Source organism: Chrysochloris asiatica, unplaced genomic scaffold, assembly GCF_000296735.1.
Source record: "Chrysochloris asiatica unplaced genomic scaffold, ChrAsi1.0 scaffold00036, whole genome shotgun sequence".
NCBI lineage: Eukaryota > Metazoa > Chordata > Mammalia > Afrosoricida > Chrysochloridae > Chrysochloris > Chrysochloris asiatica.
This window is the reverse complement of record NW_006408554.1, coordinates 2,102,392-2,119,759: the sequence shown is the minus strand read 5'-3', so window position 1 is coordinate 2,119,759 and position 17,368 is coordinate 2,102,392. Positions and strand designations below refer to the sequence as shown.

At 38.0% G+C, this 17,368-nt stretch overlaps 1 protein-coding gene across 1 annotated transcript in view; it reads right to left on the bottom strand.

The window, feature by feature from the left end:
• Window positions 1–17,368, bottom strand: part of LOC102815678 (ubiquitin-conjugating enzyme E2 W-like) — an 88,625-nt gene that overhangs the window by 25,935 nt on the left and 45,322 nt on the right. Inside the window, exon 3 of the mRNA XM_006860008.1 lies at window positions 14,082–14,184. Coding sequence (XP_006860070.1) covers window positions 14,082–14,184 — 103 coding nt within the window. The remainder of the gene's footprint in view (window positions 1–14,081; window positions 14,185–17,368) is intronic.

Below are 17,368 nucleotides of genomic sequence, written 5' to 3'. Positions count from 1 at the left end.
GACACTTAACAGCAACATAGTAAAAGCAGGAATGAGAAGACAAATATACAACCTATAAAAGGTAGAAATAATGAATGTACAGTACAGTTCTTGGGGAAGGAGCTTGGCAATGCCGCTCTGCTGCTCTGAGGTAAATACACGCTGTCTATTTAAAAGCTTACTGCAAAACAAATGCTATAAGCTAGTTTTAAACACTCTCTTCAGATTTCAATTAGCGAAATAGGTACCAATATAGGTATTTTGTAAAAGCGAAGTGGCATAAAACAAACTTTTGAAAAATGGAGGAACAACAATTATTCTCGACAGAAAGTGGTTATGAGTCACCTAGCACTGAGAACCATGAAGAATGCATAAACCAAAAAAGAAACCAGAAGAGAAAAGGGGCTAAGGGGCCAATAGCAGAAAACACCTAAAGCAAAAGCAGCAGCCATTCCATAAACAGAATAGAGCCAGAAATGAAGTAGAAGACAGGAACAGCGTTGAAATCTGAGGGGAGAGAAATAAAAATAAATAAGATCTCAATAACTCCTAATGCAGGGCTTTCTATACATGCTGCATGCAGGGCAAATACAGCCAATCAAAACTTTTAGCAACTAACACAAGGAATTTAATCAGTTGCACAAAGGGCCTAACTTGCCACATACAGAAATTTTAGAAGTTGCCTAAACATGGAAAAGCTGAGTTTACATGCCAGAGATGAATTCCTGAAATAAAAGAAAAACATTTTTTCCCAACAGTTTATTCACATACAGGGCTGGTAAGCAGTTTCCACAGACAGTTTTGGTGTAAATTCTGCTATTATGGATTCTCTACAAGTGATGGAGAGGGTAATCAAGGCTGAATTTCTCCAAGCTCATGCTCTAAACAATCCTCATTTAATACTCACTACAAGCCAAAGGAGAAAATATAGGAGATTTCTGTTATTTTTATGCCGTCAAATAGGTTCTGAAAATATAAGAGATTAAGCTATTTCCAAAGTGATCTATAACAAGGCAATGGAATACAATGAATTTGAATCCACAGGGAATGAGAATTTTGCTAATTTATTCAAATTAATCATACAGATTAAATAATTAATGACGGGAGACTGCATACATTCCTTATTATATAAACCACACTGAATAAAGCACAATTACACATTCTGAAGAACAAGCTACTTGATGGAAATAAAGTTCTAAAAGGATCTTAGACATAATACATGGAATCATGTTTGAAATTCCAACTCTGTGCTAACAGTCCTTAGCATGTCTCTCAATTTCTGAACATTTATCAATATGCTTCTTTTTAAATAGCAGGGGAAAGATAAAAAGAAACAAATGCTCAGAATTCCCTATAAGTTGGGGGGTATGTATACCTCATATTGTTGTTGTTAAGTGTCATGGAGTCGGTATTGACCTATCGCGATGCTGTATAGTTTCCAAGGAACGGATGGTGGGCTTGAACCGCCAACCTTGCAGTCCAGTGCATTAACCTACAGCACCACACAAGGGCTCCTGCATATCCCATATCCAAGCTAAAATTTTAAGCTAGTCATTTCTGGGTAACTTTTGGGTCATTTAGTATTGCAAATGAAGCCTCTGCATTATTAGCAGGAACGAAAATAAAGGGTGGAGGGAGAGTAGGTAACTGTTTCTAACATGAAAATCATGGTACAGATACAATGAAAATTTTCACACACGAAGCCCAATACTGTAATACTTTACAACATCAAGGTTTTATCAAAAGGAAAGCTATTTTCAGACTATGCTCAAACTACTGGTCTGGATAGAGAATGTCAGATACTTTAGTGCGGTGCACCTGTGTAAATCAGAACATAAGCGAGCACAGTTTTTCATACAAATAACGAGTGTGCAATATAATTTTGAAAGCCACACAACACCCTGCCCTCGAGTTATTTTTCACATGTTGCTGGCTTCAATTTCCTTTTTTTCTATCCAATGGATTTAATGTTGTCTTGGTGCCTGCTGATATGCAAGTATGATTCCCAGGAGCAAACCTTTCCCTTGAATTTCTAAAGCAAACTCTCGCCTAACAGGATTCCTTTCCTGCTCTGCAAACCACTCTCTCTACTGCAGGAAGAGATTACTTTTTTCTGCCGCAGAAACCGCGCCTTCACCATTGTGTCTGAGCCAGCCCCAGTCCAACAGATGCAAGGATCTGTGCACCCCAAGTCAAAGATGCCACTCAACCCATGCTTGGACTGTCAGAATTTTCCAACCACGGAGACACTGTGAGGCAGATGTGAGAATTGCAGGTACAGAAGGGTTGCGTGTCCCTGCTCAGACTGGTCCAACTGGTCACCAGAAGCACTGTGGGGCCTGGAGAGAGAGTGCTTGCTAACACACATATATACTGTCCTGCTGCCTGACTTCACATGGGTCAGTAGTGAGGGACCTGAGTGTGCAAGGGCATAGTCCCACACCTGCTGTGGGACCAGGCTATGCTCCATGGTCTGCAGCTTGACATACCTGGGAGCAGAAAGGCTCCAAGGAACTCCACCGCTCTCAGGCACCACTGTGAATGGTCCCAAAGTGAACATAGTTTCAACTGCCTATTTTCCAATTTCTGGTATACTACCAAACTTGATCAATGACTTCTTGATTATGGCTTAAACCTAAATTATACAAATATTATCAAAAGTAACATTTTCAGACTAATGAATGAGTGAATGAGGCCAAAATTCACTTCTGGAAATGTCCTGAAATATGCACAGAGTATGCACGTGCATCCTATGCCAGAACTTATGGTATTTATCATACAGCAATATATACACACAAGGTAGAATATAAAACTGGCTATGATTATGAGTCAATCTACAATATGGACACTTTCTGAAAAAAATTAGCAACTGTTTTCTCTGATCAAAAATTTAAGATTATAATTAAAGACTATTAAAACTGAACATATAATCAGACACTTAATTATATATAATATAGGAGTTATTGTTGTTGTCAAGTGCTGTCAAATTGTTACAACGCATAGCAACACTGTATAATGCAAATGGTAAATAATTGATAAAAAGGGTTTGGTATTTTAGCATAGTTTTCAATTCTATTCTCCTTTTAGTCCTCAAATATGCATCAACAGCATCATTACTAAATTTTCCCTGCTACTCCATAATTACCACTTCCATGCAAAAAAAAGATCCTGGATAGACGCCACAAAACACTTATTTCCTAGGATGGTAACCATTATCTCCTCTTACACTGTGTTCTAACTTATGAGTATTTTCTTTATCTCCCTTTCCCTCCTAAGGTATTAATGAATTGGGTTCACTGACAACTTTCTCTTTGTTAGTTGTCCTAGATGCCAGACAGTTTAAGGCAATAAAAATAGTTAAGACTTTTCCAAGCTTTACCACCACAAGGAAGAGCAGGGAGAATTGGCTCTCTACCAAAATATCCTTCCATTTTCATTTCCTGTTATAGTTAACCTTCCACCAATCTATACTTAAACTACAATACATATGTTCCCAAATCTCAGAGGCCATGTCCTTTTCAAGTCTGTCCCATTTTCCAAACAAATTCTTCTTGTCCTTAAGGAACACTAAAGGATAAAGTAAGATATTCAGATTACTATACTGTAGAACTGAGTCCTGGTGTGGCACTGAATGATAATACATTGGGCTGCAATGTTGGTTTGAACAAGGTTGGTGGTTCAAACTCACTAGCCACTCTCGAGAAACCCTGTACAGGGTCGCTGAGTCGAAACCAACTCGACAGCACTTAACAACAACATATATTAGAATGCAGGCAAGTAATGTATGGCAGAAGGGCCTGAATGCCAAGTTTAAATTTTTTTTAATTTAACTCTATCAGAAATAAAGAACCACTCAGAGGTTTTATGCTGGCAGTGAGAGAAGGGTAAAGTTAATGAGATAATTATGTCTTCAATGAAATCTAGTAGCCTGATGAAAAGATGACTACGAATAGAAATAATCAGACTACTGTTAACAGTTCAACTAAAAGAAAAAACCCTCAAGTACAGCACTGACAATGACTTAAGAAGCACTGCAAAAGGATTTGAAAAATGGGATGCAGGCATACCTCATTTTATTGCACTTTGCAGATACTTAGTGTTTTACAAATTGAACAGCCCTTTGTTGAGTAAGTCTATCAGCATAATTTTCCAACAGCATGTTCTCTATGTTGTATTTTGGTAATTCTCACAATATGTGAAACTTTTTCACAATGCAATTCCACACATATAGACAACAGTATTAGTCTAGTACAGTGTAAGCATAACTTTAAATGTACAGGGAGAAAAAAGCGAGATTGTGTGACTTGCTTTATTATGACATTTGCTTTATTACAGTGATCTGAAACTGAATCCACAATAATCTCCAAGGTATGCCTGTGTTAGAGTGAAAAAAAGGAAAGAATTTAGGAACAACGGACAGTAACTCAAGAGAAAGGAAAACAAATTATTGCTTGTTTCATTTTGTTACGGGGATAGGTTTAGAATTGTTTTAAGCAATTTTGAAATGCCTAATCTCCAAGTAGGGCTCCCAATAAAGCCAAACCATTGCTTTCGGGTCAGTTCTGACTCATAGTGACCTTGTAGGACAGAGCAGAACTGGACCTATACGATTTTACAACTTTATTTTTACAGAAGCAGACGACCACATCTTTCTCCATCTAAGTGGCTGGTGGGTTCACACCACCAACCTTTGAGTTATATTTAGTAGACAAGCACTGAACCACGGTGTTAGCAGGGCTCCTTGGGCTTCCAAGAACAAAATGCTTATACCTTGTTGTAGAGCTGGGAGTAAGAGAATTCAAATGGCTGAGGATGTTAGAGAGAATAAGTAAAACAACACAAAGTGATGAATAAAAAATTAAAATCAGAAGAGCAGAGGTTAATAAAATTTATTAAATCAGAAGGAATTTGAAAAACGCTCAAACTTGTAGCTATATTAGAAATAAAGTTCAAATTAATGCTGAAGTTTGATATTAGACTTAGATTTAAGTACTAAAGTCTTGCTAAAACTTTGAAAAGTAAAAAGGGAAAGCCTATGCTCCCACTGTCTTCAGGCATTAATAGAAATGATGCTAAGAAGGCAACTAAAAAATGAAAATGATTTTCTGAGCAGAAAGAGAAAATGGTTGCTTTGGCTTTTGATTACAGTCTAGAGATGACTATTAAAGAGAACTAGAAGGATTCATGAAAACACCCACTGTTTTGCAATGTTTCTATGAAAATTGAAAAAAAAAAAACTATACCCCCAAAGTCTTTTGTTTCTGCTCACATGAAAGAATTCAAGGAATTAGTGCGATGGTAAACTGTAATTGTTAACTTGGCTAATCCAGGGTGTTCACTGATTTGGTCACGTCTAAATACTGCTGCGTAGTGGTTATGAATTGGGCTGTGAACCTTAAGGGCAGCGGTTCGAAACTACCAGCCACTCCGCGGGAGAAAGATGAGGCTTTCTACTCCCGTAAAGATTTACACCCTCGGAAACCATGTACAGGGTTGCTATGGGTCGGAACCGACTCGACGGCACTTAACAACAACAACAAATACTGCTGTGAAGATATTCTGTAGATATTATTAACGTTTACAACCATATACATTCGTTATGTAAAGACGTTTAGTCTCAATACTGTGGGTAGGTCTCATTTGATTAGCTGAAGATTTTAAGAGCAAAAACTAAAGTTCCCAGAGAAGAAAGAATTCTGTCCCCAGGCCCTAACACAAAATTCCTGCTGGCCTGTACTACAGACATCGGACTTGCCAGCCTTTACAATTATGTGAGCTAATTCTTTCAAACAGATTTCTTTACTACACATTACTTATTTTATAACATACATATATACTAATATATCCTGTTGTGGCACTGTGGGCTAATGTGTTGAACTGCAAAGTTGGTTTGAACCCTAAGGTCAGCACTTCAGGCTCACCAGCTGCTCCTTAGAAATCCTACACAGGGTCGCTATGGGTAGGAATCGACTTGATGGCACTTAACAATAACATACCCTATTGGTTCTGCTTCTCTGGAGAACCCAGACTGATGTCAATATCCATTTTATCCTATGCCTTAAAACAATTATCTTTTTATCTATTGTTGTTAAGCACTGTCAAGTAGGCTCCAAGTCATAGTAACTTCATGCACAGCAGAACAAAACATCGCCTGGTCCTCACAATTGTTCTGTTTGCACTCACTGTTGATGTTACTGTGTCAATCCATCTAGTTAGGCATCATCTTCCTATTTTTTGGCATTCCACAACTTTAGCAAGTTTGATGTTCTTCTCCAGGGATTGATTTGCCTGATAACATGTGCAAAGTAATGTTGAGACATATTCTTACGATCCAGGCTTTTTAAGGAGCACTTGAGTGTACTTCTTCCAAGACATATTTGTTTGTTATTCTGGCAGGCCAAAGAACTTTTATTATGTTATTTAATTTCTTGACTGCTGCTTCCATGATCCATTGATGGTGGATTCAAGTAAAATGGAATCTTTGAAAAAATCTTTTCCCCATTTACCATGTTGTTTACTAGTCCAGTTGCGAGAACTTTTGTTTTCTTTATATTGGGTTGTAATTCATATTGAAGGCTGTATTCCTTGATTTTCATCAGCAAGTACTTTATGTCCTTTGTACTTTCAGCATGCAAAGTGGTGTCATATATATGTTGTTAATGAGGCTTAAATCCTGATGGAAATCCTGGTGTGGCGCTATGAGTTAATGCACTGGACTGGAAGGCTGATTTGAACCACAAGGTCAGCAGTTCAAAGTTCACCAGCTGCTCCTCGGAAACCCTATACAGGGTTGCTATGAGTCGGAACTGATTCAACGGCACTCAATAACAACAAATCCTGATACCATGTTTTTTATCATATGGTCTAGCTTCTCACATTAATCGCTCAGCATACAGACAGAAAAGTATGGTGAAGGACACAATGCTCATGCACACTTTTCATGACTTTAAACCACATAGTATCTACACACAGTCAAATGCCTTTGCATATTCAATAAAACATAAGCAAACCTCTTTCTGGTATTCTCTGCTTTCAGCCAATTTTCATCTGACTTCGGCAATGATATCCCTCCTTCAATGTCCTCTTCTAAATCTAGCTTAAATTTCTAGCAGCTCCTTTTTCATCTGCTGCTACATACCTTTTTTGTTTATCTTCAGCAAAATTTCACTTGCGTGGTATATTAAAAATGCTGTTAAATAATTTCTGCGTTCTTGCAGGGTCACCTTGTTTAGAATTGTAGTTGGTGTTAGGTGACATCAAATCATTTTCCACTTCTAGCAATCCTATGAGAGAAGAAAACATTTCTTCTCATAGTGGAGTGTGGGACCCTACCCAGAGAAGCAGTGACACCAGAGATGGAGACAGAGATGGAGAGATGGAGCAGCTAAGGGCTCTAGACTCATGGAGGGAGAGGGGCTGTGTGCTGGTGGCTGGGGGCAGGCTTGTAGGGTGTGACCTTTGGTTGTTTGAATGACTGTATATTCCTGAGTGTTTTGGTGCACATCCAAAAAAAAAAGAGGGAACAGAAGCAAATACTGTTGAATGATGAAGCATGCAGGGGATTGTAATTCTTGCAATGAAATGAAATACAATAGGATGAGTGTAAAACTGATGTTTCCCCATGTAAACTATTACTCAATTCACAATAAAGACATTTTTAAAAAACCATGGCTTAATTGAGTCAGGGGCACCTTAATCCTCAAATTGACATCTTTGCATCTAACACTTACCAAGGTCTTTTGAAGTAGATTTACCTAATGTAATGTAACATCTTTGGTTTCCTGACTGCTGCTTCCAGGAGTGTTAACTATGAATCCAAACAAAATGAAGTCTTTGACAACTATAATCTTTTCTGTTTATCATGACGTTATTTATAGGTCCAGTTGTAAAGGTTTTTACTTTCTTTACACTGAGGCGCAATCCATATTGAAGGTTGTAGTCTTTGATCTTCATCAGTACTTCAAGTCCTCTTTGCTTCCAGCATAGAGGACTTCTGTGTTATCTGCATATTCAGGTTGCTAATGAGTTTTCCTCCAACCCCAAAGCCATATTCTTCTTTATATAATCCCTCTTATTAGTTAATTTGCTCAGCATACAGATTACATAAGTATGGTGAAAAGATACAACCCTGGCACACAGATTTCCTGAATTTAAACTATTCAGTATCCCCTTGTTCTGCTATAATGACTGCCTCTTGGTCTATATACAGGTTTTTCATGAGCATAATTAATTGTTCTGGAAGACACACTCTTCTCAATACTACCCATAGTTTATGACACACACAAATACTATGTATAGTTAAAAAAGCACAATTAAACATTTTCCTGGTCTCTGCTTGCAGTTAAGAACCATCAGAGATCAGCACTGATATCCTAGTCCTGGTGTGGCACTGTGGGCTGATGTGACAGACTGCAAAGTTGCTTGAACTGCAAAGTGGGTGGTTCATGCTCACCACCTGCTCCTTGGAAACTCTATACAGGGTCGTATGGGTCAGAACTGAATCACCGGCACTTAACAACAACAACATCAGCATCTTTGGAACTTGGCTTGAATTTCTGGGAGCTCATTGCTGATATATTTCTGCGAGCTCATTGCTGATGTATTTCTGCAATCATTTTAAAATTATCTTCAGCAAAATTTGATTCGCAGGTGATATTAATGATATCCTTCAATGATTTTCATGGTCACTTCAGTCACCTCTTTTTGGAATGGGCACAAATATGAATGATCTCTTCTAGTTGGTTGTCCAGGAAGTCATTCTCCAAGTTCCTTGTCATAGACTAGTAAGTCCCTCCAGTGCAGCATCAGTTTGTTGAAATACTTCAATTTTTATTCCATCAATTCCTAGAGGTTTATTTTATATCAATGCCTTCAGAGTTGCTTAGACCTTTAATACCATCAGTTCTTGATCATATGCTACCTCATGAAATGGCTGAACATCAAGCAATTCTTTTTGGTATAGTGATTCAGTATATTTCATCTTCTTTTGATGCTTCCTGCATCATTCAACATTTTGTGCACTTTGTTAAGTGGTGTCAAGTCGATTTTGATTCAGAGTGACTCTGTATAGGGTTTTCAAGAAGGAGTGACTGGTGAATTTAAATCACGTCCTTGCAGTTCAAACTGACCCTGCAATCCAGTGCTTAATGCTTCAGCACACCAGGACTTCATAGATTCCTCCAATATTTCCTCCACAGATTTCTTCACTATTTCAAGTTGAGGCTCAAAATTTCCTTCTGTTCTTTCCACTTAAGGAATGCTAAGAATACAAAGTAAGGAGCTATCCTTTGAAATCTTCTGTGTAACTCTTACTTCATCATTTCTTCTATTCACTTTACTTTCTCTAAGTGCAAGGGCAAGTTTCAGAGGCTCTACTGACATTCACATAGGTCTTATCTTTCTTTCCTGTCTTTTTATCTTTTGCTTTCTTCATGTATGAGGTTCTTGATGTCATTTCATAATTCCTCTGGTATATGGTCCAAAAGGTAGGCAGTTCAAACCCACCAGCTGCTCCTCAGAAACTCTATACAGGGTCGTTATGTGTCAGAAACAACTTGACAGGACTTAACAACAACAATGGTCATTATTGTTCAATGTGTCATATATGCTCTTGAGGTGATCTGTAAGTTACATAATTATATTATATGTGGTGGTAGTATGCCATTGAGTTGATTCCAACTCATAGAAACCCTGTATACAAGGCTGCAAATTATTACAGGAGCAGAAAGCCTCATCGTTCTTCAGCGGAACTGCTGGTAGTTTCAAACTGTTGACCCTGATGTTAGCAGCCCGACTTGTATCCACTATACTACCAGAGCTCCTTATATTATCTACAGTACAATGCAATGCTGATTTCTATTCACCTTCCTATATGGACAAGAAAAGACTGTGTGGGAACAAACAAGATGGCGGATCGAGTAGCAATGCAGTGAGGAGCTCTGGCAGCAACAACAGAGAACAGCAGACCAAGACGGTTCAGAGGATGGTGCCAGGTGTCATCAAAACATTCCAGGATAAACAGAAGCTAAGGGATTTTGCTAAAGCCAACCCTGCTATGAAAAACATCCTAAAGGAAGTTCTGTGAACTGAGACCCAGCAAGAACAGACACCAACCAGAGATTGACGTACATGGCAGCATCACCCTGAATCGACAAATGGAAGTCAAGAACAGAATAAAATTATAAAAGCAGAGGATCTGGGAGGTCAGTCTATGATCAACACAATTACAATGTGAAACAAGGTAAACAAAGAGAAACAGATCCAGGTGGTGAGATGGTCAGGTAGATTACAAGATAAAATAGACTGGAATATAAGGTAACCACAACGTTGGGGTGGGGGTTTAGTTCGGGTGTTGGGGAGGGCAATACAAGAAGGGTAAGGAGGTGGAAGAACAAGATAGGGGAACATTGAGACAGGTTTGCATGCCCTAAGTGAGATAGAGGTAAATAGTGATACATGCTCAACAGGGCTCTGTGATACAGGGATCTAGGCATAGCTTGAAGATGGGAAATAATACTAAGATGCTTGACTGTCTTATGAATAGTGGTTTCCCTTGCCTACTACTGTAAAATAGACACTTGAGTGGGATAGAAAGGAATGTCAGCAAACATGATTACAGAAAACTTGTAAGCCTGTCTTTAGCCTATAAGTGATTGGAATACCTAAAAGGGGTTCTAGAACTTGCCCAGTGAAACAGGCCTCTTTTGCAAAGCCTTTGAAGAGTACAGGACCTTACGTAGAATCCTGAGTCCCATCCAGAACCTTATAATGTGAGACATTCCCACTAGCAAGGACAAGCAGACCAGCCTGGAACAGCTATAGCACCAGAATATACATCTTCAAAGAAAGATCATCAGGAAAAACTCAAAATAAAAAATGTCAGCATTACTGGCCACTACAAAAGTAGGCAAGCTGTTTGCCAGGAGGCCATCAAGGCAAGCAATCAAGTTCCTTCAGGACAATCTCCCATCTAAGACTGAAACTCAAAAGGAACACATGAACACCAATGCAAGCTTGCTGGAGATCACATTCGTCTATTGGTGAGTGGAAGAGGGAGAAAGGCAGCAATGAAGATACGAGCTGACTTCAAACACGGTCCATTGACTCCCGTTGACGTGGAGATGAGAGAGAGAAGAGGAAGTGCTGGTTGCTCCAAAGTGTGGTGAGACCTGGGGACACCTGAGCCGAAGGACAAAGACATAGCCACAGAGGGTTAGAGCTGAGAGTGAAGCATCCAGCTGATATGAAGTGAGGGGAGATGCACAAGAACACCCAAACTTGCAGATAGTACCCATTTGACCCAGCCTCGATGGCTTGATAATCAGAACTCAACTAGAGGAAGATTATTCAAAAAGAAAAAAAAATTTTTTTATAAAGGAAACAAGGGTAAATTGCTACAATTTGATAAACATGACCTATACTTATGGAGGTAGTAACTCTAAATACCAACAGAGAGGGAAGGAGTCTTCACATCAATTATCAATGCTATCCTCTCTGTACACAGGGTAGATAGGGATGGGCAACTTAGACATTGGCTACCTAAAATGCAGGGTGATAAGGCACGAAGTGACTGGCTTACAGGGTTTCAAGAGGGAGTTTAGTTTAAGAGTACGGGAGTGGAGGGGGATGAGTCCCCATTGAACAGTTTTCATCTTGTCTAGGTAGGTCTGGTGAAAAGAGACGGGGATTAGATTTGTATGATTCAATAGTGAATAACTGTTATCATGACTAATTGCGACTGTCAGAATTGTAAAGGTAGAAGTTTTGTAACAAAAACAGGGAAGTGGTTAATCTTATAGTCCAGAAACAGAGGACCCTAGGACCATCAAGGGAAAAGAGCACAAGCAGAATTGTGGGACCTTATCCAGAGGAGCAGGGACACCAGAGACGGAGGCAGAGATGGGGTCATGGAGAGGAGGAGCGGCTGAGGACTCTAGATTCATGGGAAGAGAAGGAATAAGAACTGGCGGCCAGGAGGCAGACTTGTAGAATGTGCCCTTTAGAGGTGTAAATTATTATATATGCCTCAGTGGTTTTGTTTTTGTTTAAAAAAAAGAAAAAAAAAACTAAAGTGAATAGAGAAAAATACTGTTAACTAATGGTACATGGAGAATATTATAATCATTATAATGAAACAAAGTGTATGATTTGTTGAATGTAAAACTAATGATCTGCCCTGTAAACTTTCACTCAATCCACAACAAAAACCTTTAAAGAAAAAGAAAAGATTGTGTGCTATTGTCTGTTTAAAGTGAAAATGAAATATTGTTTCCTCAAAATAGCATACTTGAGTGCCTAACAAGTTGAATTTCAGTATTTGGGAAATATCATTATCTAGAAACCTCATTACCTAGCAATAGAGGTTGTCAAGTACAATCAAGTTGGTTCCGACCCAGCAACTCCATATAGGGTTTCCGAGGCTTTAAATCATCATGGGAGCAATATTTTTCATTTTTCTCTCGCGGAGCAGATGATGGGTTCGATCTGCAAACTTAATGGTTTGCAATCCAATGCTTTTCGTATGGAGCCACCACACTCCCAGCAATACTGGTTAAGTATTTAAAAATCTTATTTTAAGCAAAAGAACTCATAAACCTCAAATTTTAAAATTAAGGTCGAGCTGTCCCTTGAACAACATGGAAATTAGGGACACCAAATGCTTCTGTGCAGCAAAAAATCAAAGTACAATTTTGAGTCACCAAAATCTCATCTATCTAGTAACAGCATACTATTGACTGGAAACCTTACCATTAAGATATTCAGTCAATTAGCACTATATGTTATGAGAGGAGGTTTCAAAAAGTTTGTGATAAATGAAATGAAAAGATAATGGAATCTTTCTATTAACTTTGCTAGTGTAGCTGAAGCAATGGCTTCACAAATTTCCTCTTTTAAATAAATAAGAGCTCTTATACTGGAATTAAGGAGCTCTGGTAGCGTAGTGGTTACGAATCGGGCTGTTAGCCTCAAGGTCGGCAGTCAAAACTACCAGCGGTTCCATGGGAGAACAATGAGGCATTCTGCTCCCGTAAAGATTTACAGCCTCAGATTTATAGCAGCGTCACTATGAATTAGAATCGACTTCACGGTACATAACAACAACAATACTGGATTTATTTATCTTGAAATAGTGGGCAGCTGCAGCCACAGATCTCAATCTATGGTACATATCAAGCAATTCAACTTTTTCTGATAATGTCATGGACTTTTGTCTGCCTCTTGGGAGCACTGCCAGCATCATTAGTGGTACTTCTCATGAGTCCCAAATGTTTAAGGTTTATGATATTGTGCCAAAAAAAATAACAAATACAAGAGATGCAATTTACTGGAGAGATGAACAGCTCACACAGAGATACTTGGCATCACAAGGCTTTTTTAAAAAAAATCTGCATGCAAGTGGACCTTACCATTCAAACCCCTGTGAATCAGGGGTCAACAGTACTTTGCATTATACTCTGATAAATAAAGGAAGCACGGCAATTCATCTACCCATCTCACCAAGCCAGAAATCTGGAAATCATTCTAAATTCTTCCTTTCTTAATCCCTAAAGTTTAATTATCTACCATGCTTACATAGCTCTTAAAAATATCCCTGTATCACCAATATCCATTGTACAAGTATTAAGTCATAAGTTGACTAAGCCTCAAATTACAATTCTCAGATTTCTGGCTGACATCTTGTATTGTATTCTGTGCCCTACGAAACTAAAAGGCTGCAATGAGCTTATGTCAATGCAATATCAAAAAACCGTGTCTTTCAGCAGGACATACGCCTCTTTATCATATCATTATCCATGAAGAAGTGTCTTCAGTTATTCCAAAATGCAAACTTCCCCCCATAACCTACAGACCTAGATTACTATCCCCCTTTCTGCTAACATCTATGGTAAGAAGCAGTTATAAAATCTTAGAAGCCCAAAAGCAGGAAAGCCTTAATCCAGTTTCTAAGATCTTAATTATATTACAATTATGATGTTGAAGGAACAAATCTATCCACATGCTTTTAATAAATTTCTTTTGTAAGTTTTTACTTAGCCAAAACCAGTATTTTTCATTTAGCTATAATCTAAAAATACAATAAATTAAAAGAGCAAAACAATTACCTGAGGAGAGTCAAAAGGATACCGACTACTAAACTTAAACAGAAGTTGAAACTTTTCCCCTTCATATAAGGTACCTGGTGCACCTTCCATGTCTACAATCCACCTAGAATAAAAAACACAAAAATAAAAACAAAACATTAAAGGTAGTTGGTGTAAGAAGACAAGGGAATGAGTACCTCTTCCATTATGCCAGATACTGGGATAAAAGTTATATATTTAACAGCTCATGCTATCTTCCCAATAACTCTAACAGGTGAACATTAACATTTCCTGCCCTCTCCCCTTCAGGGTTAAATAATTAAACCAAAGACAAATAGCTAGCAATGAACAAAAACCAAATTTTAATCCAGAGATGAAAAAAACAAAAACCCAAATTTAGGTGTGTTGACATCGAAGTCTGTGCTCCTCAATTATGCTACCTTACTTTTTTAAATTATGACAAAAAAATACTTGCCATTTCAACATTTTTTACATGTACAATTCAGTGACATGATTATATTAAACATGTGCCACCAACACCATTATCCATTTCCAAATTATTCCAACACCATTAACAGAAATTCAGTGTCTCCTAAACAATGATTTCACTTTCCCCTTCTGCCTCCCCCTGTTGCTACTGTGAGGTCAAGTTGATTTCAACCAATGGTGACAAATTACAAAACAGAAGTGCCCCTCTAAGGTTGCCTGTGAAATTTTCACAGAAACAGAATAACGGATCTCTTCTCTTGGAAGCCCCTAGGGGGAATTTGAACCACAACTCTTTGGTTAGAAGTCAAGTGCTTAATTGTTGTACCACAAGAACTCCTTTCCAGCCTCTTGAGACGACCAATTAACTTTGATCTCTATATATTTGCCTATTCTAGACATTTCATTTAAGTATGGTCATAAATATATCTTCTTCTGTGACTGATTTATTTCACTCAGCACATTTTCAAGATTCAACCATGTGTAGCAAGTATAAGGATTTAATTTATCTTTATGGCTAAGTAATATTCTATAGTAAGTATATATTACATTTGTATTATTCATTCACGGGCTGCTAAGAGATTTCAGTTGTTTCCACCTTTTTTGACTATTGTAAATAGTACTGTGACAAACACTGGTGTTCAAGTTTCTGTTTGTGTTACTGCTTTCAATTCTCTGAGGTATATATATATTACAAGCAGTTCCCAGTTTATGAACATTCATATTTGCCCTTTAATGTTATGTTAATCTGCCCTTACTTTCAAATGATTGAACCAACTCTACTTGCAACAAATTTTTCATCACAATCTTATTCACTGGCTGCAGGAGGTTTTTGAACCACTTAAAAGGCATTGAGCTTTTTCTTGCACTACCCTAATACTTTAAACTGTAGTGCCTTTCCTGACTTACCTACTAATATGACTTAAAGACTTAAAGATACAAGTAGGAACAAATCTTGTTTATAATCTAGTGAAATGGAGATGTTATCTTATTTTCTTCAAGACTATTTGCAGAGACTGGAAAAAAATATAAATAACAACAAGCTAGATTCTACTGCCTTTCACATATTAATTATTTTAGAAGTAATGGGGAAAGCAGGCATCAGCAATGACGACAGAGAACTGTAGCTGCCAGACTTAATCTCTTGTATTCTAGAAAAAATTTGAAAGGAAAAAGGAAGTTAAGTTGTGGTCAGTTCACTTACTATGAAGGCTATTCAAGGCTCTATCTCCTCTTTCTCTTTTATGTTATTTTAAATTGTTTAATAGATCCAGACAGACTATTCAAGCTTACATACTTTGTTTTCATAGATAACAATCATAAGGACAGAGGTTTCTGAGTACATTCTGTTCACTATCTCTTATTCTTTTCTTTGAAAGGAGGGAGCGAGTAGAGGGAACAAAGGATAACAATAGCAATAATGGCGGAGCAGCATTTAGAAACAAAAGTAAACTAAAATCTAAGAATTAGTTTCTACATCTGTCTCCACAACTCTGAGACCATAAGAATTAGATGGTGCCTGCTACCACTACCAACTACTTTAAAAGGGATCACATTAGATGGTTCCAAGCAGAGTGGGAGAAAATGTAGAACATAACTCAATAAAAAAACAAAACAAAACAACAACTGAGCCTACTAGTCAGAAAAAGACTGGAGGAACCTGAGACTAAGGCCCTTGATCAACTAGGTCTGGAAAGGAACTCACCCTAATGGCTCAATTTTTAGTCAAGCAGTATATTGTTGTTGTTGTTGTTAGGTGGCATCAAGTGGATACCGACTCATAGTGACCTTTTATGCACAGCAGAACAAAACACTGCCTGATCCTGGGCCAACCTCACTATTGTTGCCATGCTTGAAGACCATAGATGCCGACATTTTGCCAATCCACCTCACTGGGGGTCTTCCTCTTTTTCTCTGACCCTCCATTTTACCAAACATGATATCCTTCTCCAGCGACTGGTCCCTCCTGACAATATGTCCGAAGTATGAGAGACGAAGTTTGGCCGTCCTGGCCTCCAAGGAACACTCTGGGTGCACTTCTTCCAAAACAGATCTATTGGTTATTTTGGTAGCCAAGGGCACTTTCAATATTCTCCTCTAACACCATAACTCAAAAGCATCAATTCTTCTCCGGTCCTCCTTATTCACTGTCCAGCTTTAACATGCATATGAGGTTATTGAAAATAAGAGATATGAGGGACAACAGTAGTAAACTATGCTCACCATGTGATGCTCAACCATTCAAAATCAAAAAGGCAACATTTCCTAAGGACAAGTTGAGAAGGGATGGGAAAGTGGGTGGAATGGAAATAGAAACCACAGGGAGAAAGTGGGATAAGTGTTGTTGCATGGAGGAGAATGCAATCACAGAGATGAAACAAGGTATATGATTTGTTGCATGTAAAACTGATGATCTAGCCTCTAAACCTTCATTCAATACACAATAAGAACTTTCTGGGGGAAAAAAGGATTTGATTCTATTTATAGCTGTCAGTTATAATTATTATTCATTTAATCTTATGCTTTTCATATGTGGAATTTTATTATGTTGAATATGGAGAAACAAAAAGAAGAGAGAATACAATGTTAGGGTTCTATTCCTCACCCCCATCCATATACTATATGGATATACAATAATAAATGTACCTATTCTTTGAAAGCTATCTTCTAAAGCATATAAACCCTTATTTGTTTTTAGAATGCATGGTAAACACCAAAAATGAGACAAGCTACATTAGACAGGCAGCATAGAAAACAGACGTCTGCTACTTTACAAGCTGTGTGGCCATGAGCAGGCTGTTTCACATCTCCAGTTTTAACTA